This window comes from Euwallacea fornicatus, chromosome 5, assembly GCF_040115645.1.
Source record: "Euwallacea fornicatus isolate EFF26 chromosome 5, ASM4011564v1, whole genome shotgun sequence".
NCBI lineage: Eukaryota > Metazoa > Arthropoda > Insecta > Coleoptera > Curculionidae > Euwallacea > Euwallacea fornicatus.
In genome coordinates, this window is record NC_089545.1 from 5,280,426 (window position 1) to 5,306,362 (window position 25,937).

The 25,937-nt window shown below is 38.8% G+C and overlaps 9 protein-coding genes across 12 annotated transcripts; 5 read left to right on the plus strand and 4 right to left on the minus strand.

The window, feature by feature from the left end:
• Positions 1 to 243: 243 nt before the first annotated feature.
• msk (importin-7 msk) lies at positions 244 to 5,687 on the minus strand. 2 transcript variants are annotated; one of them, XM_066282665.1, is made up of 19 exons: positions 5,461 to 5,687; positions 4,885 to 4,980; positions 4,747 to 4,829; positions 4,562 to 4,694; positions 4,348 to 4,506; positions 4,144 to 4,290; positions 3,834 to 3,952; positions 3,606 to 3,777; positions 3,399 to 3,546; positions 3,006 to 3,334; positions 2,806 to 2,949; positions 2,450 to 2,752; positions 2,032 to 2,145; positions 1,830 to 1,974; positions 1,610 to 1,773; positions 1,230 to 1,554; positions 917 to 1,180; positions 712 to 859; positions 244 to 624 (listed from the first exon to the last, which is right to left on the minus strand). In XM_066282665.1, exons 1-19 carry the CDS (start codon positions 5,542 to 5,544, stop codon positions 570 to 572), a joined length of 3,132 nt encoding a protein of 1,043 aa, XP_066138762.1. In that variant the 5' UTR covers positions 5,545 to 5,687; the 3' UTR covers positions 244 to 569. The 2 variants fall into 2 exon arrangements, with proteins under 2 accessions (XP_066138762.1, XP_066138761.1); XM_066282664.1 differs by having other exon boundaries at positions 716 to 859; positions 5,461 to 5,686.
• Positions 5,688 to 6,127: 440 nt separating this feature from the next.
• Positions 6,128 to 7,376, plus strand: RpL18 (ribosomal protein L18). The gene is made up of 4 exons (XM_066282677.1): positions 6,128 to 6,264; positions 6,383 to 6,469; positions 6,530 to 6,788; positions 7,059 to 7,376. The coding sequence occupies exons 1-4, from the start codon at positions 6,262 to 6,264 to the stop codon at positions 7,274 to 7,276; spliced, it is 567 nt and encodes a 188-aa protein (XP_066138774.1). The 5' UTR covers positions 6,128 to 6,261; the 3' UTR covers positions 7,277 to 7,376.
• A 236-nt stretch (positions 7,377 to 7,612) lies between these two features.
• Positions 7,613 to 9,045, plus strand: LOC136339518 (leucine-rich repeat-containing protein 59-like). Its single transcript, XM_066282846.1, has 4 exons — positions 7,613 to 7,827; positions 7,884 to 7,943; positions 7,995 to 8,236; positions 8,359 to 9,045. Exons 1-4 carry the CDS (start codon positions 7,729 to 7,731, stop codon positions 8,942 to 8,944), a joined length of 987 nt encoding a protein of 328 aa, XP_066138943.1. The 5' UTR covers positions 7,613 to 7,728; the 3' UTR covers positions 8,945 to 9,045.
• A 39-nt stretch (positions 9,046 to 9,084) lies between these two features.
• Positions 9,085 to 12,138, minus strand: LOC136339522 (DNA-3-methyladenine glycosylase-like). Its single transcript, XM_066282853.1, has 3 exons — positions 11,817 to 12,138; positions 9,457 to 9,629; positions 9,085 to 9,398 (listed from the first exon to the last, which is right to left on the minus strand). Exons 1-3 carry the CDS (start codon positions 12,005 to 12,007, stop codon positions 9,085 to 9,087), a joined length of 678 nt encoding a protein of 225 aa, XP_066138950.1. The 5' UTR covers positions 12,008 to 12,138.
• Positions 9,679 to 11,768, minus strand: Sply (Sphingosine-1-phosphate lyase). Its single transcript, XM_066282834.1, has 4 exons — positions 11,068 to 11,768; positions 10,845 to 11,014; positions 10,612 to 10,786; positions 9,679 to 10,559 (listed from the first exon to the last, which is right to left on the minus strand). The coding sequence occupies exons 1-4, from the start codon at positions 11,561 to 11,563 to the stop codon at positions 9,757 to 9,759; spliced, it is 1,644 nt and encodes a 547-aa protein (XP_066138931.1). The 5' UTR covers positions 11,564 to 11,768; the 3' UTR covers positions 9,679 to 9,756.
• Positions 12,139 to 13,492: 1,354 nt separating the features above from the next.
• On the plus strand, positions 13,493 to 16,249 carry nop5 (nop5 ribonucleoprotein). The gene is made up of 9 exons (XM_066282826.1): positions 13,493 to 13,684; positions 13,758 to 13,834; positions 13,888 to 14,310; positions 14,365 to 14,518; positions 14,569 to 14,948; positions 14,998 to 15,146; positions 15,202 to 15,420; positions 15,480 to 15,551; positions 15,608 to 16,249. The coding sequence occupies exons 1-9, from the start codon at positions 13,640 to 13,642 to the stop codon at positions 16,057 to 16,059; spliced, it is 1,971 nt and encodes a 656-aa protein (XP_066138923.1). The 5' UTR covers positions 13,493 to 13,639; the 3' UTR covers positions 16,060 to 16,249.
• A 234-nt stretch (positions 16,250 to 16,483) lies between these two features.
• LOC136339513 (DDB1- and CUL4-associated factor 11) lies at positions 16,484 to 19,521 on the plus strand. Of its 3 annotated transcripts, none has more exons than XM_066282836.1 (12): positions 16,484 to 16,793; positions 16,908 to 17,127; positions 17,180 to 17,279; positions 17,338 to 17,442; positions 17,495 to 17,657; positions 17,711 to 17,857; positions 17,914 to 18,095; positions 18,149 to 18,299; positions 18,347 to 18,535; positions 18,630 to 18,782; positions 18,844 to 18,950; positions 19,009 to 19,521. In XM_066282836.1, the coding sequence occupies exons 2-12, from the start codon at positions 16,970 to 16,972 to the stop codon at positions 19,162 to 19,164; spliced, it is 1,611 nt and encodes a 536-aa protein (XP_066138933.1). In that variant the 5' UTR covers positions 16,484 to 16,793; positions 16,908 to 16,969; the 3' UTR covers positions 19,165 to 19,521. The 3 variants fall into 3 exon arrangements, with proteins under 3 accessions (XP_066138933.1, XP_066138932.1, XP_066138934.1); XM_066282835.1 differs by having other exon boundaries at positions 16,485 to 16,793; positions 16,949 to 17,127; XM_066282837.1 differs by having other exon boundaries at positions 16,486 to 16,793; positions 16,990 to 17,127.
• A 1,267-nt stretch (positions 19,522 to 20,788) lies between these two features.
• cactin (cactin, spliceosome C complex subunit) lies at positions 20,789 to 23,178 on the plus strand. The gene has a single exon (XM_066282819.1). It carries the CDS (start codon positions 20,903 to 20,905, stop codon positions 23,009 to 23,011), a length of 2,109 nt encoding a protein of 702 aa, XP_066138916.1. The 5' UTR covers positions 20,789 to 20,902; the 3' UTR covers positions 23,012 to 23,178.
• On the minus strand, positions 23,177 to 25,904 carry LOC136339508 (U3 small nucleolar RNA-associated protein 6 homolog). The gene is made up of 4 exons (XM_066282827.1): positions 25,646 to 25,904; positions 24,506 to 25,340; positions 24,086 to 24,456; positions 23,177 to 23,897 (listed from the first exon to the last, which is right to left on the minus strand). The coding sequence occupies exons 1-4, from the start codon at positions 25,735 to 25,737 to the stop codon at positions 23,309 to 23,311; spliced, it is 1,887 nt and encodes a 628-aa protein (XP_066138924.1). The 5' UTR covers positions 25,738 to 25,904; the 3' UTR covers positions 23,177 to 23,308.
• Positions 25,905 to 25,937: the final 33 nt, after the last annotated feature.

The window sequence follows — 25,937 nt, forward strand, 5'->3', positions numbered from 1 at the left end:
GGTCGCAGCAGGAGATCATGAATGTGGGTCTTAAAAGTGCATTGTAGTGTTCTTAGATGTGCAACTCTCAAATTTCAGTAGATAACGTGGAAAAATAATAATTTTGCAAGCAAAACAACAACGTGAAAACCAGAGCCGCGGGTTCAGAACTGTTCTTCTCTGGTGAATGCCTTCATTGCTACCCGTAGGTAGATATGAAAATCCAACAATTTGAAACACCCTGGACGTATAAAAACTTCGGACTACAATATTCAATGCAGATTTATTATCATTACATACAAATCGACTTACCTGAACCCGATGGGTCGTACATTGAGGCTGCGCAACTATAGCGGGCAACCCAACACTGAGCAATAACGCTCAAAATAAATACAACAACTAATAAAAAGGCACTTAATTACAAACTAAAGATATAGTTTTTAATGTCAGTTGTCTTCCGTTTAAAAAATTTACATATAGCACGGCCAGGATGTAATCTGCTCCACAACGTCTGTCACAACAAATTACACGTATAACATAGTCAATTTTATTACTAGATAATCACGTCTTAGTCGAAGCGATCTCACGAATTACTGCCACTGAATTTGAAACTGGTAGGCACCGCTTGTTGCGTAAACATATAACCTGCATATATAAGAAGAAAAAAAGTGTCAAAGGTACATCTCTCAAACTTTCCTCCAATGTTGTTTTTATTCCATTTCCAGCACTTACATACCTCCTTGCTGCTCTATGCGTTTGCTTTCGCGCGCAGCGGCCCTTTGTTCGGCCAGCATAGCGATCTCGTTCAATGACTTTAACTGCTGCTCCTTAAGGTTTGCGGTTAGAGCTGCGTACCAGTCGGGATCTTGACGTTGGATATCTGTGAAAATATTGTGTACATAGAGAACTTTCAGTTTTTCTCGCAACAAATTCTTACTTGTAAATACGTGCTTGAAAGCGAGGTACTCGTCCACCTCGCAGTCGTCCTCGTCGAGCGGCGTTGTGTACGATTCGAGGACGGTTTCTTCGTTGGGCTCGTAATCCGAGTCGTCTTCGTCATCGGACGCGTCATCCACGGAGTTTATTGTGGCGCTAATTTGCATGCCTTTGTTATCCCCCGCCGACATTGTCTTCTTCGCTAGGTTCTCTAAATAACCCTGTTCCTGATCATCAAGTTCGTCTTCATCTGAACTGAGGATGTCTGCAAATCCAACACGAAATTTAACGAATAAATTTTCTTCCTCTCTCACCTTCGCCAATTTCCCCATCGTCACTTTCGCTTTCCTCCTCCTCGGCCTCAGCCTGCGCTTTAGCAGCGTACGCCCGCTTCAGGCCGTCGAATAGGAGGATGAGCGAAGGCACAACGTTGGAAGCCATTTCAACCAGGGCTGGCGGCTTTTGACTCATCCCAATGAGCGTGCACAATCCCAAAACGCACAGTTTTCGGTCATGAATTCCCAGGAAGCAGTCTGTGTCATGCAGCCACTGCTTTATAAAATGGTTGGTGAAGTCCGGCATCTTCTGCAACACCCCGAAAAGCAGCTGCGGGTCGTAGTAGAGTGCCGCAATCAACACCTAGGACGGTAAAAGATCACAACAAATCGAAGAAAATTAACGGGAAAGAACTTACTTGCAAACACATTGTTCTGAGTTCGCTCGTCTTGACCTCACGCAACAACCGCGTGGCTGCCAATTCCACGAGCATAGGGGCCGCGTTGTCGATCTTTCCGCGGCACTGCAGAAGCACCACTTCCAGAAGTTTGGCGGCGTTCGATTCGGGATCTTCACCACTGTCTGAATTCGACACAACATTCATAATACACCTAACTTTATCTCGCGCTCGGCCTCACCTTTAGTTAAAACCTCTTTACACATGTTGTAAACAGCTAGCAGACGTTGTTCATTGGACAGGAAGGCATCCGTGTCGATAGTAACGTAATTGTGCAGAGCAGGCATCATGTCCGTGAAGTGATCCATTCCATTTTTCATGAAAATCTTGTGATGAAATTACGGTATTAAATAGACAAAGTGGTTGGAAAGGCAGGTACATACTTGGTACATTAATTCAAACACTTTCCACATGTCAGGAGATACATGCTTACTGGTCAGGTCATAGATTAAGGCCAGAATCTCTTCATAGTACTCTTGAACTTCTTGTTGAAGTACCTGAGATAAAAAAAAATGTGAAATCATGCATGAACGTTGGCTGCTCCGGGCTCCCTTGCCAGGACAACATCGGAGATCTAAAATATTTTTCTATAAATGCCCTTACTATCCAAACTGTTTATGAAGAATTTTTTGCCCCAAACGCCTTTCAAAACCCAAAACTGCACAAAATTCTACGATAACTGTGCCGTACATATCAAAAAGAACAAAGGTGCATACCCCCAATTATGGCGTTTGGGAAACTAGGAACAGCCTTATCAAGATTCGCATTCACTTTGCCAACACATCTGACCTGAAACCTCACCTGGGCGACGACTTGTAGCACCGTTGGTTCCAACAGACGCGTCACTTCCGGCTGCTCGTCCATCACAGTAAGCAGAGTCTCGATCGTATTGATCAGCCCCATAGCCGTTACAGCTTTCTCATCTGAGCCTTCCTCCATATCAAGTACTTGCGCAAAGGTGCTAGCCAAATGCTGGCAGATTTCCACCGCAATAGGGACTAGCTGTTGGGTAAAAACACAAACCAGTTTTTGCATTACCCCAGTGACGTCCTCGTTCTCAGTTTCGCGGATGACGGTCAGCAGTTCCAAAGCAATTTGTTTCACCTGCAAACCTCAGTAATGCTGACAAAAAAGGCCACTGATTTAATTAATTATACCTGAGGCTCGACGTATTTGTGACAGCGGTCTTGGTAGCTCAAGAGCGATTGCAAGGCAACTGCTGCTTCTACTTTAACGGGCAAATCTTTGTCAAATAACAAGGCTCGTATGGTCAGATTGGTGGCTTCCATCAAGACGTTTTCCTGTAACAAACACTGTAGAAAAAGAAAGTGAACGGTAATGGGAAACCTAAACTTGCCTGTTTGAACTCGTATTCGGCAAAATAATGAAGCACCCAGCAACCGCGAGCTCTCATGTGACCTCTGTCACTTCCGAATTCAGGAAACACATACTTTATAAAGAGCTGGTCCAACTGGTCTCTGTAAGGCTTCTTCTTCAGGAGGACGTCGGCCAAGGAGCCGACCATGTGCAGGGCGCCGTCCCTTTGCGCCGGCTCTGTGGCCGCATTATTTAGCACCTGATTAAGAAGAGCCATCGTTTTGCCCAACATTTCTTTACGCTTCTTGCAGGAGGAGTGCAGCAATGTTTGAGCCGCAATAACTGGCGAGACAAAGTCCTCAAAAACGTCTAGGCATGAGTAAATGGTTCGAGTAATATATACTTCCAAAACGTGCACTAATTTCACAATTACCGAATTTTACTCTGATATACTCGTGAGGGTCGACAGTCCACAACTCGTGATCTTCAGCCGAGTAACTCATTAGTGGAAACAGAACGTCCTGAATGATGGTTGGCATGTGGGGCTTCAGGATTTTCCACGTATGAGCATGAGATACCGCCTAAATCACGGTTTAAATACCATGATCCACATAAATCTTCAACAATCTTATCAAGTTACCTGATTTAGGTAATTCAGGGTTTGTTGGAGAACTCTTGGAGGTACCCAATGGCCACCCCTGAAACCGTCGAGCACCCTCAACAGCACCTCCAAAATACCAGTGCTAAAAGTTTGCAAGTACCACTCGGCGAATTCATTGTATTCTTTGCCGATGTGCCCCGGGGAACCGTATCTGGAGGATATTACTTAAATCACGTCACTGTTACTGTTCTCTTTGCAAATATTCACCTCTCAAACATGCGACATAAGATGTGCAGAGCCCACTTTTTGCTCTTCCACCAGGGCAAATCGGGTCGCTCGTCCTCATCCGGTTGCAGGGCTGCAGGAGGAACCTGTCTTTCCACCACCTAAACCCAAAAAATTATTTTAATTTGGTAATTAGAACTTTTAAAAAGATTAGAGCAGTTCTATTGTGCTATATTTTACTGAACATATATACAATTGCGGTTTTGATAACATTTTGAAACCTGACTAAATACTTCCCGTGATACTGGTCTATATGCACAAATCACTGTTGACCCTACCCTGAACAACTTACCTGTCGACAAATCTCCATCCACTGAGCAAATGCTTCTTTGCTAATCAAATCCAATGGCAAAATATACTGTGTGAGAGCATAATAAATCTTCAACCCCTCTTTTTGTAACAACACTGATTGTTCAGAAGGATCTGGTAAGAGATTCACCTAAAATTTGTCAAAAAAAAAATCACCATTACTCTTGTCTAAGTTGAAATTCTTTACCTCAAGCTGGTACAGTTGGGGCAGCAACAGGTTCATAGCTTCATGCAAGGGACCCCGATCCTCTGCTTTCTTGTATTCAAAATTTTTAACCAGCTGATAGAGACACAGGAGAGCACCATGCCACCCACTGGGGTCAGGATTTGAAAGATATACACTAACCTGAAAATGTGCATTTGATATCCTTTGCAACTACTACATTACAAAGTGAAAATACTTTATCTACAATTTGTGTCCACCTGCCAGGGAAGTCGTGCTTCACCACTACATTGACACAAGAGCAAAGCTGTGTGCGAATAAGTTCTGGGGCATGAACTACTGCATCCACTATGCTGTCTCTGATCAATGCTCTGTAAAGAAGTTACAAGGAAATGTTTTTGAGATTATAATGAATATTCTAACCTGTCTTGCTCATGTAATGCAAAAGGTGCTGGTTGTCCATTCTCAGCTTCCTTTTCTTGCCAGCTGTTTGATATAAGATTTTTCTGTACAAATAAAACTTTATTGAGTATTTCAAACATTTCTAAGCCATAAACTTACTAAATATATAGCACCAGCTTGACGCACGGGCATGTCGCAATCGCTCATCATTACAACTTGCAGTAAGGCTGGGGCGAAGCCAATGATCTTGTGAATCTGACAGAGAGACAAGAATATTACAAGACTGACTGAGGCTCTTCGCAGCTCAGTGTAAGCAAAACATTCAAATGTGTTATTCCTGAAGGAATATAAATAAAATAGCTATAGCTGCTCCAGGAAAATAGACACATTTTTTACCATAAAATAAATGCTTTAATTCCTTGAAATGTTTAACTATAATTTCTGGTCTTAAAATTGCTTTAGAATAGCCTGAGAGCAGTTAATTTTTGAAGAAAATTAGTACCAAAGAATGTTTAAACACGAAAACTTATAGATTACAAAATGCTAAAACATTGGTGGGGCTTACTAAATAAGCCTCACAGAGACATGAAAATAGTTTTAGGGCGAACTCTCAGACAAATCATATCAAGGCCTCAATACGGAGGTCTTCAGGTGAGGTCACCCGAAATTTACTATAATTTTTCGCTGACAATGAAAATACAAGCATGCCGCCTATTGAGCACATGTTGGCCCTACCTGATCCAGCTGCGTTTCCGCCTGCAGCCGATCCATAGGGCAAATCGTTGCCCTCAGCAAGTCTATAACTTTCCGGATTTCCATTGTCACGGCCTGGGGGTGTACTTTCCGATGGGTTTTACGTCGTTTTGGGGGCTAAAATCAGGCTTTTGTCCAAGAAAAGACTCGTTTCCCGGAAAATTTATCAATTTTTTTGACAACCAACTAACCTGGCGGCTGACATGATGTTTGTGACGTAAAAAGTAGCCACGTGATCATTGCAGACTTGATTTTAACCTAATGCGATTCAATACTTAATTCATCAGTTGCTAAATTTGTGTTTTTAGAGAAGTGTCTTTATAGATATTGATTCGGGAGTTAAAAAATTTAATTTAATTTTTTTTTATACAACCTTAAAATTTCTCAATGAAATATATAATTATAGGATTTTTGTTACATTCTTGACATGTTACTACTAATACATATCTCTATATTATATTAGAAAACAGCTGTTGAAACGGTAGTGTTGCCGGCAGCAGCACGTTCTCTTGGTTCTAAAGAGTACCAATTCAATTTTCGAAATTTTACAATAGTTCCAAGGATTATATATCACTAAATTAATAGGAAGGCCCTAATTTCCTTTTAACCATCGGTTTAAGCAACACATAACTAAAATTGCCAGTCAACTGTTATCAGAAACTTTAATATAATCATTTTATTTAAACAACAAGACGTGGCAATGGTGCCTATCAACTCGAAGAATGTAAATAAGGGGGCAGCACAATCGGTCCTCTTCCTTCTTAATATTGATACTTCCCGAACATGGTGAGTTTCGTTAAAAAAACCAAAAATATTTCGACCATCCCGCATTAAAACCAAATATAACGGCTCTTAAACGAAACTGTCGATTTGCTCCTTCAAATTAACGTCTTTATTTTTTCAGGGTATCGACATAAACCACAAATACGACCGTAAGGTTAGGCGTACGGCCCCTAAGAGCCAAGATGTATACTTACGTCTCCTTGTCAAGGTAATCACAGTAACACTTTAAAAAGCTTGTTTGGGGTTTAAAGCGGACGTGATCTTTCAGTTGTACCGCTATTTGGCCCGTCGTACTGGCGCCAAGTTCAACAGGATCATTCTGAAAAGATTGTTCATGAGCAGAATAAACAGACCCCCGATCTCTCTGGCAAGATTGTTGAGGCACATGAAAAAGCCTGGACGGGAGGGACTTACAGCCGTTGTTGTGGGAACCGTCACCGATGATTCCAGAATTTTTGAAGTGCCGAAAATAACTTTATGTGCTTTGAGGGTCACTGAAAAAGCTCGGGCCAGGATTTTGAAAGCAGGTAAGTGGCATGTTTAAAGCAAAAATAAAAATTAAGGTGTCATAAATCACCACCTTAAAATTTTTACATTATGAAGCTTTGTTTTATAACACATTTCAAGTTGTAAAATAATTTGTCAAAACAATCTATGATGAATTTTTAATCAGATTTTCTGTAAAGAAAAAATGCTGTTTTTATAAGAGGACGTAATACTGAAGCCTACCATTCCCCCCTTTTCCAATGTCTCCAAAAACAGGCATCCATCCTTACATGATTTTTACGGAATTTCAGGTGGTGAAGTGATCACCTTTGATCAGCTGGCCTTAAGGGCCCCCACAGGCTCCAAGACGGTGTTATTACAGGGCCGTCGTAACGCACGCGAGGCTCACAAGCACTTTGGGCTTGCCCCAGGAGTACCGCACAGCCACACTAAGCCTTTGGTGCGATCCAAGGGCCGCAAATTTGAGCGAGCTAGGGGTCGCAGGCGCTCTTGCGGATACAAGAAGTAGGCGTTTGCTATTTTTTTTTTATATATATTAATTAATAGAGTATATTCGGTTCTGAATATTCTCTATTCATTAGGAAACATTCAATAAAGTTTTGACCGACGTTCTAGACGTTTTAATGTCGAACTGTTTTGCAGTTCGATTGTCTCAGTGTATTTTTTGAATTTGAATAGCCTCTATAAAAGTAGAGACATCTATGTTTTTGTTCACTAATCAAAGTTCGTAAGAGGTATACGTCAAATTAATTTAAATTGTTAATACTTGATGGACAATTGTTTCATTCTTGAACGACAACTATAGTTACTAATCTAAGCTGCTTTTGGAAACTATTAGCATAACACATGGCGCCCAATTTACACTATAATAATTAACAAGTTTAGTTGACGTGGTGATACACAAAATTCCAGCCTTTTATCCAGAAAATTCAATTAAAACTACAAGAAACCCTATTGAAGATGGTTCAGAAAACAAAAATAAACGTGAAAGAGCGTTTTTATGATGGGCAAATCGACCTCAGCATGTCTGATTTGGATGAAGTGCCTGTGAGGGAAATTGTGAGTTCCCAGCTTTAAACCTTATGGTACCATACCAGACTTTAAGCAAATTTCAGGCCTCCGTGAAGAACACCCACAGTCTAGATTTATCCAACAATAGACTGACATCGTTACCGGTAAATAATGATAAACTTGAAATTCTAAAATGTAATATACTTAATTTCCAGTCCACGTTCATCACTTTAACGTTCCTCACCAAGCTAGATTTGAGCAAAAATGCATTGACTGAATTGCCTGAAGATTTTGGAAACTTATCCAAACTCAAGTACTTGGACTTGTACAATAACAGGCTTGAGCATTTACCACTTAGTTTTGGCCAGCTTACTGCCTTGAGATTCTTGGATTTAAAAGACAATCCTTTGGTGCCTGCTATTGCAAAGGTTGCAGGTCTCTGCATTGATACTAAAGGGTAAGTTTAACAATAGGTTAGGGTATATGCATACCTTATCAAACTACTGCTTCCCGAACATTTTTCACATGTCTGTAAGTGATAAAGAGATCTTAGTAATTATTGGTAATACCATTCTGAAGGTGTCAGCAGTGTGCTCGAGATGTAACTCAGTTTTATATGAGGTTACGGCAGGAAGTCAATGCTGAAGTGGAAATGCGTAATAAAGAGAGACAGAAGCAGCTAGAAATTAATCAAAAGAAGAAGCAGGAGAAGAAGAAGCTTAAAAAGGAAAAACTGGTAAGAGTGTTCAAAGAACCAGTCTTAATAGGGGCTGATGTGGGAGTGCATAAAGGGATTCCTAAGCAGAAAAAGGCCACTAGTAAAAAGGACAAAAAGTCTCAAAGTAACCAACACCCTAGCTTTTTTTGGAGTTTCTTGTGCTTGTTCTTAGTGTGCAGTGTCACCCTCTGGTTTCTATTTGCATTAAAATTCCCCCCTCTGTCCAAGTTGGGGCCCCATATCAACAACTTTTATCACAGGAACATAATAGACCTATTGCCTAGTGATTATGGGAAATATGGATTGTATTTTGAGGATTTGGTGTGGCAGTTCCAAGTTAGGACTCGGGATGTCACATTAAATTTATTTGAAACTGTTTCTAAAAGTGACATTTACCGAGCTGTAGAGCAGAAAGTTAGGGAAGTGATCTCTGAGAGCAAAAATTGATTTTGGTTTTTAAAATAAAACTGTGTTTTTTTTTATTACAAAATGGGAACATTGATTCATGAACAAATATGTGGTTTAAATAAAATAATCCTCTTGAAAAATATTTACCATATTTCCAGACACCCCATATAAGAAAACCATTAAGTGTCTTTATCAACCAGCTTTTCGGCCTTCCTGTCCCTTTTACTAATGCTGCCGTTGCCGTAGATATAGAATCTCAAAGGCATTTTAGCCCACTCTGGATCAACTTTATCTATCCCAATCCTAGATGTTTCCACCACTGAAAACTTCTCCAACTTGAAATCCGGATCGTCCTCGATCCAGAGCATCTCATTCTCTTGATCTGACAAATTTAATTTGTTGCAATTTTCCTTCCTTATATCCATTGCAATGCACAGTTTTGAGGGCCCATTGCATAAGCAATGGGGGTTCTCCTTCTGTTTCTCATTTCTGACTAAATTGTTGTATGATAATAAGTAAATCCAGAATGTTGTTATGAAGAACAATCTCACTGTTTCTGAAGCTCTTCATTGTGTCAATTCCTTCAAGGGGCTCGAGAGCCCTGAGCAGTACTGCAGCCCCAGATTCTTTACTTGAAATATTAAAGCAATAATACATTCCATAGGTTTGGTACACGTAGCAAGTACCTGCCGACATGTACATTGGTTCATTTCTGGGGGTACGCCTTCAAGGGAAAATGATGTAGAGGTTTTTATCATAAATAGAAGGCAGAGTTTGGAAGGTAGGTCATGTTTACATTTACAAGGCATCGTTCGGAAAATATATATTAAAAGAATAAAATATGTATTAGATTATTTCGGCTTTTCTCGCAAATTAGGTATAAAATACATGGAGTCCAAAAACAGTCTAGTGATGTCACCGACGATAGACCGATCTGGTACTTTTTGTGCAGTACCATAAAGGGCCATTTTCCCCTCCACGGGGAGAGTGGGATCTTTCATAATCTCTGTTAAAGACTGGCTTACATCATTCAAGAACTTCTCGGCTATTCCCGGTTTAGTGTGCATAAGAGTGACGCAAATGTGAAGTCCTGGAGGGTACTGCAAGGCATTTAAGTTCCATCCTAGCTTGTGCAAAGCATCGGACAAACGATAAATGTCGAAATCGTTACTGCCAAAGGCCACTACACTAGTGGCTGGCTTCCCAAACACATAAATGCCCTTCATACGTCTGAGACCCTGCTCTATTGTTTGCTTCGTATCCACAATCTCTTTGGTGGCTTTCACATAGCCTTCCAAACCATGATGTAGCAAAGTGGCCCAGCATGTGGCAATATTGCCTCCAGATCTGCTACCATTGATTGTAGGAGAGCCATAAATACCTCCCACCCAATCTGTGGTTACTGTGTATTGGTGATGAAGATATTTGCAATCGCGATACATCACTACTGAAGTGCCTTTGGGGGCAAACCCATATTTATGAGTGTCTGCTGAGATACTTGTAACCCCCTTTAGCCGGAAATCTATTGGAGGTAGGTAGTGGCCTGCTAACGGCATGAAAGGAGTCAAGAAACCTCCTAGGCACGAGTCTACATGGACTGGGATATGGTATTTTAGTCCTAAATCGGCTATTTTTGATATGTCGTCGATTGTCCCTATAGTAAGTTCTATTAAAAAATGCAACAAGAGAAATTCATGAAGACCCACCATAAGGAAAATTGGGAGCAGACCCCACCAGCATCACAGTATTTCCATTAATGGCCTTGCGCATTGCTTTTAAATCCACCTGACAAGTTGTGGGATCTATTGTTACATGTCTGAGTTTTATATTCAGGTACTGTCCAGCCTTATCAAACCCCGAATGGGCAGTTACTGGAAGCACCTGCAAATCATCAGTTATAGTGTCTTGTTCATCTTCAACTAAATCTCAAATTTCTAACCATTTCTGGCTTCTGAATTCCTCTAGTCTCACGTGCAAAATCTCTATAAGCCTTGCAGGCCATCATAATTGACTCAGTCCCCCCAGTTGTCATGGTGCCACAACATTGGGAGTCTCCATTGAATAAAGTACACAAAATCCTGACGACTTCAGCTTCCATTTTACACACTCCTTGAATTTAATTTCTAATGAGATGGAAAATCAGGAATTGTGTAAGGACTTACCAGGGAATAGATCTGGATGTAAAGGGTTGGTATATGATGAAACTCTGAAGGTTTCTGCGGCCAATGCCTGTAAGGCTTCATTGTGAACATACACAGCTCCAGATGCTAGCCCACTCTTCCATGAATCCTCTCCCAAACTTAAATTCTCATTTAAAATATGTAAAATCTTGTTTTTGTCTAAACCTTTCAAAGGTAGCTTCACAAGGTACTCTAGTTTTGCAGTTCTTTCAATGACATCCCCCTCAAAACTTCTATTAATCTCTTCAAGTTCGTCTTCAATTCTCTTCCTGATGTGAGGTACCCACTTTGCTATTCGGAACACAGTTTTTGTGCCTCTTGTCAAGAGGCTCTCGTTACCATTCAGGAAGTTGTACAGCCACACAGTGAACAATACTGAACTAGTAGTGATGGTCACTATTTGCCAAGGCTCTTTGCCTTGAAATACTCCGTTACAATAGGCTTTAAAGGCTGTAATAGGGTATTTGGCTACTTCCATAGTGTAAGATCAAAAGTAGAGTGATGAACACTTATTAATTGTGACTGATAAGATTAGCAAATGGAACAAAGATTAAGTAGATATTTATTTATTTGTAACTACATATTTTTGGTTTTTCTTTTTAATAATAAATCAAAAATTTATTCAGTTTATTTTCATTTTTCAATGACCTTTGGTCACCAAACCCTGCCTCCTCCCACTCGGTATGCAACCATTTATACATTAACCCGGGATTTTTAAATTGATTTCTCACCTTCCTCCGCAAGAATGCGAGGCCTTATCCTCGTTTCCCAAGTAGCACTCGGTCTCTACAATTCGACCCCTTAAAATGCGTCCATCTTCCAATTTTCTGGTCAGAACTTTGCCCAAAAAGTAAAGGGCCATATCCTTGCATTCGCGGTTAAAGTCCTCAGTCAAGAGCCGCGTAAAAGATACGTTATTCATGATTATATTTTAGTTTAAATAATCAGATCTCAATGTGATGGTTTTATATTATTGTTAGTTCGGGTGTAACAATTAAATTAAAAAGGAATGGTAAGTAGATTTTTAGGAATATTTTATTACTAGAATATCGTAAAGGAACCAGATGCAATTGTCAAGATCAGCAGTTAAATGCCACTTGGTCATACGGCACATTCAACTGGAAATGTGGCATCGATGGGGATTGGTGAGCCGTCCATTTTTTGCTTTTCATGGTAATAATTAATTAATTGAATAAGAGGCGTGAAAATAATATATATAAATAATAAAATTATTTCAAATAAATAAATCAAATATAAAAATCATTAATTAAAAAAAAAAATTATATTTGGAAACTGGATGTCTTCAATTTTACACATCTTTCGAAAAAACGGTGAAGTTTTCCCTTGTTGTTTATCGGCTTAATGAATTCGTTTGGTTTCTATATTAATCGTAGATACCCAAATTGAGATTACTATGTTTTGGAAAGGGATTTTTTTTCAACCGTCATTTTCGGCACATAAAAATTGCAAAAATTAAGGATCTAAATGGTGTTATATCTAAGAACCTTTATAAGATATTTAAACACGGTTCACGGTGTATTATAAAGCTTGTCTAAACACTTAATTTTTGCTTTTTTTATTGCGACATATCTATCCGAGTTATTGCGGTTCGAAGTTTGAAAAGTAGCAAAAAAAGGTAACTGCACTCTTAGAAACTAAAGATAAATCATATTATTCATAGACTTGATTATAATTTTTTTTTGCGTTTTTTGTCCAATTCAATTGTTTGCAAACAAAGTAAATAACACACCGGATTTATTGTTTTGTTTATTTTAACACGAACCTTCTTTTTCTAATATCTTTTGTTTAATATTTATTAGGCTCCGATTTTGCAATGGGATCAGAAAACATCTTTACCCCTCCTTGATACCAACGGCGACCTACACTAACCTGGTATATTCGTTTTTACGCATTTATTGTAATGACTACACATATGGGAAGAAAGGTCAGATAGTATCATCTCATTCTGTTAAAACTTCACTACTTTGAGAGTTCCATAATGATTGCGCTTTAATAAACCGTAGCCATAAGCATCATGTAGCGATCTTGCAGGGAAAAAGTTTCCCTTCAATAAATTGTCCAGAATTTGTAATTTTTATCAATACAATGTTTTTGATTGATGTAAATTGGGCAACGCATTAAAAAAAATTACTTAGGATTGAATCACAAAATTTTATTGCGTCGTGGCTTGAAGTTAGGGCACATATACGTAAGAATAGAGGGGTCTGCACCTTTTTTTTTATGTTTTTTAATTATTTAGTTGGATCTAATAAATAAAAGTGCCAGTATAGTTCCCACAACTCCCAGATCTTCTCGCGATGTTGCCGCTTTGACTTACTACATACTTCAAAATTTTCTATAAGTATTTGATAGTTTTCATCTCTTTCTCTCCTTCAGTCAGAAGTAAGTAGCATCATATATGCAGTGTCCCATTTACTGGGAAAAGAGGTCTTCTGCGTGTTTCACGTGTTAGTGTGGTGTTTTAGCTATTTTCATAGAATTTTAACAAAAAAATCTAATGAATTAACGCTTTCTGAAATAATTAAGCAACAAAATGCTGGTGCTCTTCGAGACCGCTGCGGGATACGCAATTTTTAAGGTAAGTTGAATTTCCAAGCCCAACAGTCGGCGTCTATAACCTCAAATCCACCATGCGCCCCTTTTTTTCGTAGCTTGTAGATGAACGTAAGCTCGAGCAAATCGATAATTTGTATGAAAGTTTCCAGTCCCCCGAAGCGGCAAGTCAAGTGTAAGTTCTCCCTGCCAAATTGTTAACTGTTACTTCAATGCATTTTTCTTTAGGTTAAAGCTGAAACACTTCGAGAGGTTTACGGATGTAGCGCAGGCCTTGAAGGCCACCACCGCCGCAGTTGATGGTAAATTATCTAAGTGTCTAAAGAAGGTAATCAAAAATCATGTGGTCAGTGACATGCACGAGCAGTTACTAGTTGCTGATACCAAGCTGGGATTGGCCATTAAGAACAAGTTTAGTCTGCGGTGTCTATGTAATACAGCAGTGCAAGAGTTGATGCGTTGCATTCGAAGCCAACTCGAAGCTTTAACTGGGACAACAAAAAAGGATCAGACCTCTATGGCTTTGGGTTTAGCTCATTCTTTATCTCGATATAAATTGAAATTTTCCCCTGACAAGGTTGATACTATGATTGTGCAAGCAGTATCTTTATTGGATGATTTGGATAAGGAGTTAAATAACTATTCTATGAGGTAATGAGTTCTTTTGTTATTGTTAGTATTGTTTTTAAAACTTTTTGTTATTAGATGTCGAGAGTGGTATGGCTGGCATTTTCCAGAAATGAGTAAAATTGTTGCTGACAACATGGCCTATGCCAAGACAGTGAGAATAATAGGCACTAGAGAGAAGGCTGTTGACACAGACTTGTCTGAAGTTTTGCCTGAGAATACTGAAAATGAGGTGTGTGTCTATTTTAATGTTTTTCTCTATTTCTTCACTATTTTATTCAGCTTAAAGTGGCTGCAGAAGTATCCATGGGCACAGAAATATCTGATGATGACCTCAAACACATCACAAGCCTCTGCGAACAGATAATTGAGATGACTGATTACAGACAGAACTTGTATGAATACCTCAAAAACAGAATGATGGCAATTGCCCCTAACCTCACAGTTTTGGTGGGTGAATTGGTGGGGGCCAGGCTGATTTCTCATGCTGGTTCTTTGATCAATCTGGCAAAGCATCCTGCTTCCACAGTCCAGCTTTTGGGGGCGGAAAAGGCACTTTTCCGGGCGTTGAAATCTAGAAAGGAGACTCCTAAATATGGGCTGATTTATCATGCTCAATTAATTGGAAAGTGCAGTACTAAAAATAAAGGAAAAATGTCAAGGTAAGTTAAGGAATTCTGCTTGAAGGCTTTATTTAAGGAATTATTTTAGAATGTTGGCAGCTAAAGCTGCATTGGCAACGAGAGTGGACGCCTTGGGAGAGGAAGTAGCTATTAATTTAGGCCCAGAGCATAAGGCCAAATTGGAGGCTCGTCTGATCATATTGGAGGAGGGAAATATGAGGCGGATAAGTGGCACTGGTAAGTTTCATAAGTAACAATACTCAGAAGTTAAAATTTACTTTTTTTTCTTTAGGCAAAGTCAAGGTGAAATTCGAGAAATATCATACTGTCAGTGAGATTAAACAATATCCAGCCGCGGCAGACAGCACTCTGCCTTCTACAAGTAAGAGAAAGAGGTCTGTGTCAGAGGTGAAGCAGGAAGATTTAGATGACAGCACTTCTGCTTCCACTGAAGTCTTTGATACAAAGAAAAACAAAAAAGATAAGGAAAAACCGCAGCAGGTTATTGAAGGTAAAACGTTTTTTGAGTCTACATATTTTTTTTTTTATTGTTTTTCGTTGTAATAAAAGTGGAGTCTCCAAAAAAGAAGAAAAAGAAAGTGAAGCAAGAACCACTGGAGGAGGAAGAGGTGCAACAGATAGGTAAGTAAAATGTGGAAGTGTAAAATTTGTCTGTTCCAAAAGTGTCGAATTTATAGAAGAAGTTTTGAATGCAAAGAATAAAAAGAAGAAGGACAAGGTGAAATTGGAGGAGCTTGAGCCGTCGGTAGAAATGGTTGAAAACGTAGAGACACCAGTGAAAAAGAAGAAAGACAAGGCAAAATTGGAGGCAGTTGCGTCGTCAATAGAGGTGACTGAAGGGACAGAGGACTCATCAGTGCAAAAGAAAAAAAAGAAAAAGAATAAGGGAAAACCGGAGACAGCCGTCTCGGCAATAGAGGTGGCTGAAGAGGTGCAGGAAATGCCAGTGGAAAAGAAGAAAAAAAAGAAACACAAGTTAGAGTTTGAGGTAGTTGCAGAGGTCCCAAAATCGGCAGAAAAAAATAAAGAAAAGAAGAAAACCAAAGTGGAACTGGAAGTGACCGATGAGGTGTCTGAGGTGGGGCCCAGCGAGAAGAAAAAAAAGAAAAAAAGGCACGCCTCAGAGTAGATAAGAATTTTGGCATTGTTTTTAGGGATCGGCAAACGATGTTTAAATTGTTTCATCAACGCGGGTATTTTTCCAGTCCCACAGGTTGCGTTTATTTTTGTACTACAAATTTTGATTTCATCCTTTTACTTGGCGATTAAAAATTAAGAGAAAAATGTTAAAATATAAGCTTTAGTTTTTTTTTTTTTAATCTGTGAATATTCTTTCAACACCTACGGTTTTTGTATACACAGGTACTGAATAGGATAAATTATGGATATTATAGATACGCATTTTCTTTATAAAGAAAATGTATGTGAAATAGCTGACAATTCTATCGCTCTATGCATATTGTTGTCACACTTCTTTCATCAGTAATAACTTGTTCTACTGTTCATAACCTAATTTGAAGTGACAAATGAAGTATAGCGAGAGTACAAGAAAGTAATAGATATTCTTCTTGTCGGCTTGGTATTGAAGAAGGATAGGAACATATTGTTTAAGCGTTATTCAGACATATCTCTTATGATAATTTGAAAAATGATTGTCACTCAAACTCCTAAAGCCGTGTGCAAAGCAGCTGGAAATAGTAAATGTTTTTCATATGAAATTTACCTTTTTAATTAAGTAAGAAGTAATTAAATTTATGCGCGTTCATAAATCGTAGTGCCGTTTTACTAAACCAAAGGTTCCGCCGTATTTTAACATTCGTAAGGCCCACCATAAGAGCCCCATTTTGAGAAGAAATCAAACTGGTAAGCTCTTGTTTAATAAATTTCCAGAAACAGTCCCTTATCCCATCTTATTTCCAATTGTTATGGTTAACAAGCAGTTGAAACCATTAAAATATCCGTTTCCCAATCTCCCAGGAAACTCCTTCGACAATAACCAGCAGTACCACCATTTTCAGTCTTAACTTAATAATAATTTTATGGGTGCCCTGAACTCTAGAAGGATGTTTATGGCCATAGACGACGACGAAGATTCTAGATCGAGAATTGAGGACACTTCAGAAGACTCGGACACTCTTGATTCAGACTCCGATTATGGAGAGCATTTTGCTGCTATGCTTCGCAACCTTATAAACAGGTCTGTTGATTCTTTTGTGTGTTTTGCAATAGTGCAAGTAATTTTTGTGCAGCGGACAGTTGTTGTTGCAAAGTGGTGAAGAGGATTATGAGTTCCCAGCTCCTAGGAGAGCTCCAAAAATTAAGGTGAAACCTGACACATCAATGTTAGATGTGAGTAAAAATGAGAAGGATAATTGATGAAAATTTATTTGTTCTTGAATTTTTGTAGCGAAGTGAGTTTGTGATTTTGACCAAGCAAGCCTGTGGACTGTTGGAACCCAAAAGGAACAATATTTCAGTGAATAATGTGGCCTGTTTTTTGGAGAATAGAGAGGTATTATTTCTTAGACTCTTTCTCTGCACAGCTCTTAATGGAGTTGTTTCAGTCTGGGGTTTACCGTGGCAGTAACTTTACTCGTAGGGTTAAATGTAAGATCTCCAACCAATATATCCCCAATGAAATGGTGGTGGCTTTGGAAAATAGCACTGGAAAAGTGTTTTGTGGAATTTTTTCACCTGATGGTAATACATTTCTCACTGCCTCTCAAGGTTTGTTTACATCCAGTGCTAAGGATGATTTAGTGAGTTTTTGGGCGTTTCAGACAGGCACATTAGGCTATATAACTCAAAAGACTGCTCTTATGGACTGCTTAAAAGTGTCAGAGCCAGGGATGTGGGTTGGAGCATAATTGATGTTGCATTCAGCCCTGATGGAGAGCATTTTGTGTATTCAACATGGTCTCCAAGCTGTAAGCAATCTTAAAGCATCTCTGTGAGCAGTATTTTGATTTGATTTTGCATTAAGTACACATGTGTCCAGTGAACGGGACATCTGACCACCAAGAACCATTAAGTTTACTCAACACTAACCGTAGGTTTTGTGTGTTTTCTGTGGTGTTTTCTTCAGATGGTAAAGAATTAGTGTGTGGGGCCAATGATGGATGTCTCTACATCTACAATATTGAGGGGAAAAAGCGTACTTTAAAGGTAAAACCCTGATTGTAAAACTTCTGATTTAATGATGAGTTATATAAGTTCAGATTATGGCCCATGAATATGACATTAACAGCGTCCTCTTTGCTGACAATACCTCGCATATAATCTATAGCGGCGGCGATGACGGTTTGGTAAAGGTATGGGATCGTCGAACTTTGCAGGACAGGAACGCGAAGCCCGTGGGTCTTTTGGCTGGTAAGTGCCTTTTTCCTTTAAGTCAAGGCTGATTTGAGTCTTCTTAGGCCATATGGACGGAATCACATATATAGACTCAAGAGGGGATGGCAGGCATCTCATCAGCAACAGCAAGGATCAGTCGATTAAATTGTGGGATGTGCGGGTATTTTCGAACGATGCTGCCGCTAATGAGTCGCTGAAAGCGGTGCGAAATCAGCCTTGGGATTATCGGTGGCAGGGTGTACCAAAAGAACGTATGTATATAACTAACTCTTTGCTCATACATTTTTATAATCCTGCCGTATATTTGTTTTTTCATTAGTTTTATTGCTGAACAATTTATTGCAGTATATCAAAATCAAAAGCTTGAGGGTGATACGTCTGTGATGACATACAGAGGTCATGTAGTGTCGAAAACGCTAATTCGAGCGCGATTTTCGCCCGCAGAAACCACTGGACAGCGGTTCATCTACACGGGCTGTGGTTTCGGAAGGGTTGTGAGTAAGTTTTCGCACTTTCCGATGCGTGACAAAAAACATCTTCCTCTTTAATTTTTCTTCAGTATACGACGCTTTGACCGGCAAAATCGTCAAGCAGAGAAAAGGTCACATGGCCTGCGTGCGCGATGTGTCGTGGCATCCGACCAGGAATGAAATATTGAGTTCCTCGGTATTGTTTTTATACCCGATATAGGTTTTCTTTGATTCTGATTTGCGTTTTCTTGTAGTGGGATAGTTTGGTCGGTAAATGGGTCTACTGCAAATCAGCCGCATTGTTGGAGAAACAGGAGGAAAAAGCGGAGCGAAAGCCTTTGCGTAGGAGCGCCCGATTGGCGGCCTTGAGACAAAGGGAACAGGCTGACACGTCCACTTCAGGGAATTAGCGTTTGAGTCACTGCGAGAATCCCATCACTCTGTATGTTCCTCTTTAAATTTGGCGTAACTGTTCAAGATGTTCCGTCACGATTGCCAAAAGTACCTACTTGAACAATATTGGCAGAACTTTAATTAGGGAAGCATTGGGTAAACTGACACTCTAATTGGCAGCAACTGGTGCTAGTAAGCACAGCCAATGAGTCGTATAGCATGCTTATTTATCATGGTATTATTTGGAGTTGAAATGAATCACAATTTAAAGTTATCCATTGTTGATTTGTCTTGATTTTCCATTTGTTGTTGTACAATAATTATTACTTAACATTTGTCAAATTCGTTTAATTAAAGGTAACGTTTTCTTGTTATTTTGTTGTTTGATTTGACCTTTACTCTTTCTGCATTTTTGACATCTGGCATTTTTATGCTTCTTGCAATTCCCTTCTATAATTAGTGATCACAAAAAGTGGCATTGTCAAGACCTAAACATATCTATTCAATCTTGCATTCCAGTTATTTGTGAAGTTTTTTAGACCGTTCCAATCCTCTTTTCAAATTGGTTTTTCTTTTATCACAGAATAGTATTAGAACAAATCACAGTAACTATTTCCTTCACTTAGGCGTGGGGCACACGAATAGTTATTCGTTGGTGTCTCCATCAGTCTTTCAAATAAATGATAAAATTGTCCTTGTGAAAGTTTTTGGCTTAAAATCAGATGACATACAATATTATTTACGTTTTGTTTTTTTTTTCGTGTGGAAAAAAGGTAAAGTAAACACATGTTATTTCAATGAAATCCATGACAAACAGATCTACGGTTTAACTATTCGGTAGACATTTTAAGATTTAAAGCCGTAAAAAATTAAAATTTGGGGATTTCTCCATCATTCAATGAAAAATATTTTACCATGGCGTCACATAGCAGGGACTAACCAAACTAAGAAATGTGCGAAGGAGGAATCTTTTTTTGTTTAACAAATTGGTGCTGCACGTGGTGCTTAGGTGACGTCACCAGTCAGGGGAAAACGAAGAGACATCATGAAGTTAATATACTCATGCACATTTTCGAAATTCATTTACATCTCTAAAAGCAAGGAATCAAGAAAAAAAGATGGTTCATATTTTTTTCAAATAAATAAGCAGAACCCTTTCGAGTGCGCTTTTGGAACCTTGGATGCCAAAGAATAGGGTGAGCATGCCCTTTTTAAAGTAAACATATATATTATTAAGAAATTGTCTGAATAAGAAAGTCATGCACATCCCTGTCTTTGCGAACAAAAAATTTGGTTATAAAATTTTATTAGGTAACATTTTTTCCTAAAAAAAAAATGATGTTTACCATAACGGCGGTGTTGATTCCGGATGCACTTAAAATTTTGGATAATGAATCAATAGGCGATGCATATCTTATATTGCTAATTGCATACTTAGACCCGATACTTCAAACGTTTTTATTATTTAGTTATATGCAAACAGTTACTACCAATAAAATTAAAAAAAAATTACTTGAAAGGTGCCATTTTGGTTTATTTTCGATCGTTTAGTAAAACATATCGCTATCCTTATATATTGCCAATTGTTAAAGAGACAAAAACATAATGACATAACCTATTTATACATATCAGAATAAAATCTTTGATCTCAGTTCGAATGACAGTGACATAGTTTATTTTTTATTTTTAAGCTTACCAAAAGCATTAAATTTACAAGGCTATTTAATTAAATAAAGGAATTAATTGAAGAAAGCCATGCCCAAAGAATTAAAAAACCGTGCGGGACACTCAGACTACTCATCTAAATCTAGACATCGTCACAGGAGCAGGTCTTGTTCCCCTAAAGAGGACCAGCGTTATTCTCGGAAAGAAATCCTGAAACGAAGCTCCAGGACATCTAGGCGTTGTTCCATATCATCCTCAAAATTGACTTACAACAGCAGCAAGAAGCGCCAAAATTCATCCAAGCGACGCAAGCCCAGAAAGCGGGAATCAAGCAGTGACTCTTCATCAAGTAGTTCTAGCAGCTCAAGCTCTTCCAGTAAATCTGTAAAGTTACTTGAGAAACTAGAGAAAGAACGGTTACGGGCTATAGAAGAGCGTAAATGTCAAAAGGAACTGTTAAAAGCCACAGAAACTGCAGAGGAAAAGCGACTAAGACGTCTCAAGAAGAAGGAAGAGAAGGAGCGCAAGAGGAAGGAACGTATGGGATGGGATAATGAATATCTCCATTATACTAATAGTGACAACCCTTTTGGGGATGGAAATTTGTTGTCCACATTTGTATGGACTAAAAAACTGGCCAAAGAAGGCTTAATTGATGCTACTCATGAAGAACTTGAGGCAAGAAATAGATTCAAACAAGAGGAAAACAAACGAGAATTGGAGAAGGTTAAAAAGAGGCGGTTAGAGAGGGAACTGGAGAGACAGCGACGAGAGGATGAGACTCAGCTGCTGCAGCGCAGCAAGGAGGCTGCTCAATTTGAAGAGTGGGAGAGGCAGGAGGATCACTTTCACTTAGAACAGGCTCGATTACGAAGCCACATCAGAATCCAAGATGGCCGAGCCAAACCTATTGACCTTTTAGCCAAATATATTAGTGCAGAAGAGGAAGTAGATGCAGTGGAAATGCATGAGCCTTACACATATCTCAATGGCCTGCATATAAAGGATTTGGAAGACCTTGCAGAGGACATTAAAGTGTACAAAGAACTTGAAAGAGGCAAGAATTTGGACTATTGGAATGACATAACCATAATTGTTGAAGATGAACTGCAAAAATTAAGGAAATTGCAGAGGGAGCAAGATTTTGATGCAGGAGTAGGCAGAAGAGAAGGTATAAATCAGGCTGTAGCTCAAGATGTGACTGCAGTCTTTAAAGGGAAAACTGCAGTCCAACTTGCAGGCCTGCAGAAGCAGATTGAAAGCAAAATAAATGGTAAATCTGATGGTATTGATATTGGTTATTGGGAGTCTCTTTTGTCCCAACTTAAAGCACATATGGCCAGGGCAAGACTGCGAGATAGGCATCAGGAGAGTCTAAGAAGAAAGCTAGAAGTTTTAAAAGCAGAACAAGCAGTAACTGCCCCTGATATAACTGATGAAGCCAGCAGACACTCTACTGAGGAAAGTGAATGTGCAGGACCATCACAAATCATTACTGAAGACAGTCAAAGTGAGGAGGAAACTAGTGAGGAGGCTGCCAATGATATATTGAATGAGTGCTTTAATGCCTATCAAAACGGAGGCTATAGTCCTAAATTACTAAACCCTAAGCAAATTGAGCCAGGTACAATAGTGGTGACTGAAGAAGATGATTTGTATAGACTAGAATTTGCTCGAATGCAAGTGACAGATAAGGGCAAGAAAATAGAAAATGTGATCATGAAAGAAGAACTCTTGTTACAAAAAGAGGCTCGTAAGGGAATGGGGGAGGATGAGGCCCAGTTTAGTGTGGAACAAGCTCTGGACAGTCATGTCTATCTATGGTCGGATAAATACAGACCTCGTAAACCGAGATATTTCAATCGAGTCCACACAGGGTTTGAGTGGAACAAGTACAATCAGACCCATTACGACATGGACAATCCACCGCCGAAGATCGTACAGGGGTATAAGTTTAATATATTTTACCCAGATTTGATTGACAAAAGCTGCACTCCTGAGTACTTTTTGACCCCTTGCCCTGAGAATAGAGAATTCGCAATTTTAAAGTTCCATGCAGGACCCCCTTACGAAGACATTGCTTTTAAAATAGTGAATCGCGAGTGGGAATATTCGTATAAACGTGGTTTTAGGTGCCAGTTCCACAACAACATATTCCAGCTGTGGTTCCACTTTAAGCGATATAGGTATAGAAGATGAGTGTGTTGTGATGCTAATAAATTGAGGAAAATCAAATTTATGTTTTTATTAAAATGCGGTATCTTGGAATATCTTGAGGAGAGTATAGGAATGTGAACTCTTTAATCAATTGCTTTAAGATTGTATTCTAAGGATGGTCACCAAATAAATCAATCCTTTTGGAAATACACAGAACCAAATATTTATTTACCTTTGTTTGCGTTCGGAACCATAATCTGTTCTTTATTGGTTCTTTCAATTCAACGAGTGCACCATAGTGCGTTCTTCGCTTGTTTTACGAAAAGGCTGTGTTTCTTATTACAATACAGAATCCATTGTGGGATCTTCTACGTACCATGTGCCCGAACAATCTTTGGTGTGAACCTCCGCGTATCTCTTTGTCTTTTTTTTCGATTTTACGAATGGTAATGTGTTCTTTTTTACTAAGGAATTGGTTGAGACACAGTTGGTGAAAGCGCGTTGAGAGGGTGTTTCAGTACCCTGCCTTGTCTTTCTTTTCCTTTTCTGCAATGGCCGTGACCTCTTGAGCACAAAACCTGTCGACGCATGGTACCACGGCTTGGAAACTTTAACATTGAGCTCGTTCTCGCTCTCTAGAGTGCTCGAAAAAGCTTCAAACATTTTGTTGTCCTCATTTTTTTCGTCCTTTGCAGTACTAGGCCGAGTTGCTGGGTTGTCACCGAAGTGTTCCTTCCACAATTTTGTTGCTGTCAGCAACAACGCGGATCCGTCATTAGAGTCGCAATGCAAATGTTTCGTACGAAAGACCTCCTGGTGCAATTCATGACAATATGGCGGTTGGAGGGCCAGGCGATAGTATAACTGGCGAGCATCTTCAATTTTTGCACCAGACAATGCCCACGAGAAATAACGCAATTTTACTAATCTGTAATTAAAAATTAATGGAATCTTTGCTCAGGCCTTATCTACTCTATTTCAACAACTTAAAACGAGACATAACCTCGTTTAAACCGCGATATCATATAACAAAATCGGTCTAGCTGGCAGCGTCTCATGTTAAATTTAAATTCTATGTGATCAAAAGGCAAAGCTGAATTTAAATAAATCACTCACCTGACAATTGTTGGGAACTTTACACGAAGACCTGCCTCAAAAAAATCCCTGATAGATTTTTCGTCCGTTGTAGAAGCGAGTACTCCATTGAAAAAAATTGTCCACACCTTTACTGCTTTGTCCTCCAGTTTGCTAGTGGCTATATGCAACTTCTCATAAGCATCATTTACCCGGTCAAGCATCAGTAGAATTTTAATGTACAAACCCCACACCAATTCAAAGTCTATATAGTTATGCAAGTTTTCCTCTACCATTTTCAGGGCTACAGAGAGATCATTAGTGGAATAATCAATCCACTCCACAAAGTGTTGAACACATAATTTCACTTTTGCTTCAAGAGTTTCTTCAATGATGCGTAGTAATAAGAATTTCTGAAAAATTTCTGTTAAATTAGTCTTAAAGTTGCTATTTGAGACGTACCAAATGAGTGTTTTCTCCCTTATCTGCAATCAACTTAGAAATTAAATTGATGTAACTTTTGGAAAATTCAGGTTTTTTATTGTCAGGAAGACAGTCTATACCTTTTCTGAATAGATCAATCACCTTTACTGCTTTCATCTCATTTGCAACACAATTCGCTTCCAAAGTTTTGGTAGCAGCAAAAAGGTAACTCTCCACCTCATTTTTATAAACCTCTAACAACTTATTCAATCCATATTCAATTACTCCCCTAACATCATCAGTCTCAGTTAACTGTTCCTGAATCAGTGATATTGTATGTTCCAGAAATGGTCGAGGGACCTTAGTTTCCACAATAAAATTCATATACAAAGTAAGCTTGTCTAATATCTTATCATCTTTATGCTTCAGTTCAATTTTCAAGAGATCAAGATATATGTCCAGATTTTCAGGATGTTTTTGTTGGCCCAGAAAAAGAATCTTCTTTGCTTCAACTTCATTGTTAATGTGCAAATACCAAGAGGCTGCCAAACTAAATACCTTAGGGTTACCCATAAATCTTCCCACCATGTCCTTAATATGGACTGTTGTTACTTTATTCAGTTCAGGAAAGATCTTCAGAAAGTTGTGGTATTTGAGGTGAAAGTGATAATTCATCGGTAACACTTTGAGGCCTCTTTTGTAGGTGTACACTGCACGGTTTATGAAGAACCACTCAGTTGACTTTCTACCTTTGCGTTGCCTAATTGTTACAATAATAGAACCAAAGAAAGCAATGCTCGATTTGTATATATCCAGGGTTTGATGGCCACTGGCCAAGGCATTTTCTAGTTTACGATTTTCTTTTATTATGCGTCTAAAAAACAATAAAACAGTTAATGTTTCTGGATTTTAATCGTAAATTAAAGTTATGAAAAGATTAATTATCTGGCAAAGTATCTCAAGATGATAGACAATATTACTAGGACTTCGATACCTCAGCAGTAAAATTTAGTCTAAATTTAATGGGGACAAGATAGCTATGAAATAAAGAATCCATGATTTCAGATTTATGTTTACAGAATATAAAGTTAACAGTTTAAATTCACCATTTTGCAGTTGGTCATGGAACCTCATACAAAAAAGAAGAGAAATGTGTAATTTTAATTATGTTATGCTTACTTCACTTCCTCATCGGAGAATATTCCATCAGCCTTTAATTTTGCAATTTCTTTGGCACAGGATTCAAGATTAAGTTGAACGACATGAGCCATGTTTATACAAAGCTTGTGAAATGTGAAAACTGATAAATAACTTAGTATTGGTTCTTGCTACATAAAGTCCCTTGGGAGATTGTCGATGCAAAGGGTTTATGGATTTAAACACAACAATGTGTTTGCGGGAACTGGCCCTAACCCGAAAGTGCATGAACGACGTTGCATAGTTAATGACGGAATCAAGACAGTCCAAATCA

Coding starts and splice junctions, on each gene's coding strand:
- msk (XM_066282664.1), bottom strand. CDS start 5,544: ATGGAAATCCGGAAAGTTATAGACTTGCTGAGGGCAACGATTTGCCCT. Junction 3,335..3,398: donor GTATATCAGAGTAAAATTCG/GTAATTGTGAAA, acceptor ACTCATGCCTAG/ACGTTTTTGAGGACTTTGTC. Junction 1,975..2,031: donor TGTTTGAATTAATGTACCAA/GTATGTACCTGC, acceptor TTTCATCACAAG/ATTTTCATGAAAAATGGAAT.
- RpL18 (XM_066282677.1), top strand. Junction 6,470..6,529: donor ACTTACGTCTCCTTGTCAAG/GTAATCACAGTA, acceptor GTGATCTTTCAG/TTGTACCGCTATTTGGCCCG. Junction 6,789..7,058: donor GGCCAGGATTTTGAAAGCAG/GTAAGTGGCATG, acceptor ACGGAATTTCAG/GTGGTGAAGTGATCACCTTT.
- LOC136339518 (XM_066282846.1), top strand. CDS start 7,729: ATGGTTCAGAAAACAAAAATAAACGTGAAAGAGCGTTTTTATGATGGG. Junction 7,828..7,883: donor AAGTGCCTGTGAGGGAAATT/GTGAGTTCCCAG, acceptor AGCAAATTTCAG/GCCTCCGTGAAGAACACCCA. Junction 7,944..7,994: donor ATAGACTGACATCGTTACCG/GTAAATAATGAT, acceptor CTTAATTTCCAG/TCCACGTTCATCACTTTAAC.
- Sply (XM_066282834.1), bottom strand. CDS start 11,563: ATGGAAGTAGCCAAATACCCTATTACAGCCTTTAAAGCCTATTGTAAC. Junction 11,015..11,067: donor ACATCCAGATCTATTCCCTG/GTAAGTCCTTAC, acceptor ATTAAATTCAAG/GAGTGTGTAAAATGGAAGCT. Junction 10,560..10,611: donor TGCTCCCAATTTTCCTTATG/GTGGGTCTTCAT, acceptor AACTTACTATAG/GGACAATCGACGACATATCA.
- LOC136339522 (XM_066282853.1), bottom strand. CDS start 12,007: ATGAATAACGTATCTTTTACGCGGCTCTTGACTGAGGACTTTAACCGC. Junction 9,630..11,816: donor TCGCATTCTTGCGGAGGAAG/GTGAGAAATCAA, acceptor TTTCCCTTGAAG/GCGTACCCCCAGAAATGAAC. Junction 9,399..9,456: donor AATGAAGAGCTTCAGAAACA/GTGAGATTGTTC, acceptor ACAACAATTTAG/TCAGAAATGAGAAACAGAAG.
- nop5 (XM_066282826.1), top strand. CDS start 13,640: ATGCTGGTGCTCTTCGAGACCGCTGCGGGATACGCAATTTTTAAG. Junction 13,835..13,887: donor CCCGAAGCGGCAAGTCAAGT/GTAAGTTCTCCC, acceptor ATTTTTCTTTAG/GTTAAAGCTGAAACACTTCG. Junction 15,421..15,479: donor ACCGCAGCAGGTTATTGAAG/GTAAAACGTTTT, acceptor TTGTAATAAAAG/TGGAGTCTCCAAAAAAGAAG.
- LOC136339513 (XM_066282836.1), top strand. CDS start 16,970: ATGGGTGCCCTGAACTCTAGAAGGATGTTTATGGCCATAGACGACGAC. Junction 17,658..17,710: donor ATTTCTCACTGCCTCTCAAG/GTTTGTTTACAT, acceptor TGGGCGTTTCAG/ACAGGCACATTAGGCTATAT. Junction 18,783..18,843: donor TGGTTTCGGAAGGGTTGTGA/GTAAGTTTTCGC, acceptor ATTTTTCTTCAG/TATACGACGCTTTGACCGGC.
- cactin (XM_066282819.1), top strand. CDS start 20,903: ATGCCCAAAGAATTAAAAAACCGTGCGGGACACTCAGACTACTCATCT.
- LOC136339508 (XM_066282827.1), bottom strand. CDS start 25,737: ATGGCTCATGTCGTTCAACTTAATCTTGAATCCTGTGCCAAAGAAATT. Junction 24,457..24,505: donor AGGGAGAAAACACTCATTTG/GTACGTCTCAAA, acceptor GAAATTTTTCAG/AAATTCTTATTACTACGCAT. Junction 23,898..24,085: donor AAGTTCCCAACAATTGTCAG/GTGAGTGATTTA, acceptor TTTTAATTACAG/ATTAGTAAAATTGCGTTATT.